The sequence below is a fragment of the Dipodomys ordii genome, unplaced genomic scaffold (genome assembly GCF_000151885.1).
Source record: "Dipodomys ordii isolate 6190 unplaced genomic scaffold, Dord_2.0 Scaffold117, whole genome shotgun sequence".
In the NCBI taxonomy this organism is placed as follows: domain Eukaryota; kingdom Metazoa; phylum Chordata; class Mammalia; order Rodentia; family Heteromyidae; genus Dipodomys; species Dipodomys ordii.
In genome coordinates this window covers 398,745-400,013 of record NW_012267333.1, presented here as the reverse complement: position 1 = coordinate 400,013, position 1,269 = coordinate 398,745, and the positions used below count along the sequence as shown (strand labels likewise).

The window sequence follows — 1,269 nt, the reverse complement described above, 5'->3', positions numbered from 1 at the left end:
AAAAAAAAAAATTCAGAGTGATATTAAGTAATGGAATTTATTGTTGTGATATATTCAGATTCTGGAAAGATAAATGAGAGTGTGTGAATGACCCTCCCCTGCCTAACATATAATTATGGTTTGTCTAATTGCCTTCTCCATCATCTCCCAAGATACCAATGTCCGGCGGTACCTCCAGCTGACACAGACAGAACTCAACAGCTACCATACAAAAGAGAAACAACTGTACCTTGGCATGTTCGGTTAATAAAGAAAAGGGATGCTCCAACACATCAACTGAAGTGGACCATTAAAGACCCATTAAGGAGAAACCTGAGCCTCAGCAAGAGAAATGAATCCTGTACCTCTGTTCCAGCTGAATTTCTATTTTGTTTCCTGTTCTGCACAGCTCTTTGCTACTTAGACCATGTGTGTGTGTGTGTGTGTGTGTGTGTGTGTGTGTGTGTGTGTGTCCATCTATATATTTGCTATTTGCTACCTTCCAATAAAATTTTACTGTTGGGGATGTTTGCTTTGAAATATAGACCAGAAAACATTCATCACGGGTGAAAATATTTCTGGCCATCAAATTTAATGAGATGTTTTAGGTGTATTTCTATACAGTGCAGAAGAGTAGCAGAGGATGAAGTAAAGGGAGGCAAATGCCTCCAGTGATTTTTGTTTTTCCTCAAATGCCCAAACTCAAACTGGAAAACTGATCTTTTTGTCAAGCTAAATAATTGTAAGTAGAGCTCGAGTATATGTAAATGAAAGGCTTACAGTGAATCATTTTTGTTTCCTTATTCTTCTTACTAATTCATACACATTGAAATTTCTTTCTTCCAGGCTGGGAAGGTGGCTCAGTGGTAGAGCGCTTGCCTTGCATGCCTGAGGCCCTGAGTTCGATTCTTCAGCACCACATAAGCAAAAAGGAAAAAGCCGAAGTGGCACTGTGGCTCAAGTGGTAGAGTGCTGGCCTTGAGCTGAAGAGCTGACAGCGCTCATGCCCAGAGTTTAGGCCCCACGACCGGACCCAAAAAAAACAAAAAAGTCACCTTCCCAGCCTCTTGTACTATTTTCTGATTTATTTGTAATTTCTAGTCTTTGCTATTGCTTGTACTCGGATCATTAACACGTATTTTTTCATTAAAATAATAACTTTCTAGAGTTAAGCATTCAAGTATTTATCCAATAACCCTTCAAGCCTCATGCCAAAAAAAAAAAAAAGAAGAAATCCCTGGTTTTCATAAAGTTGTAAATCTGTTGTATAAGTGTTTCTCTAAAAAATAT

General features: G+C 38.5%; 1 protein-coding gene across 2 annotated transcripts in view; it reads left to right on the top strand.

The window, feature by feature from the left end:
• Ttc9c (tetratricopeptide repeat domain 9C) overlaps positions 1-765 on the top strand; it is a 28,508-nt gene extending 27,743 nt beyond the window's left edge. For both annotated transcript variants that reach the window (XM_013029233.1, XM_013029232.1), the window contains one exon: positions 153-765. In XM_013029233.1, the coding sequence (XP_012884687.1) occupies positions 153-247 (95 nt within the window). In that variant the 3' untranslated portion in view covers positions 248-765. The remainder of the gene's footprint in view (positions 1-152) is intronic.
• Positions 766-1,269: the final 504 nt, after the last annotated feature.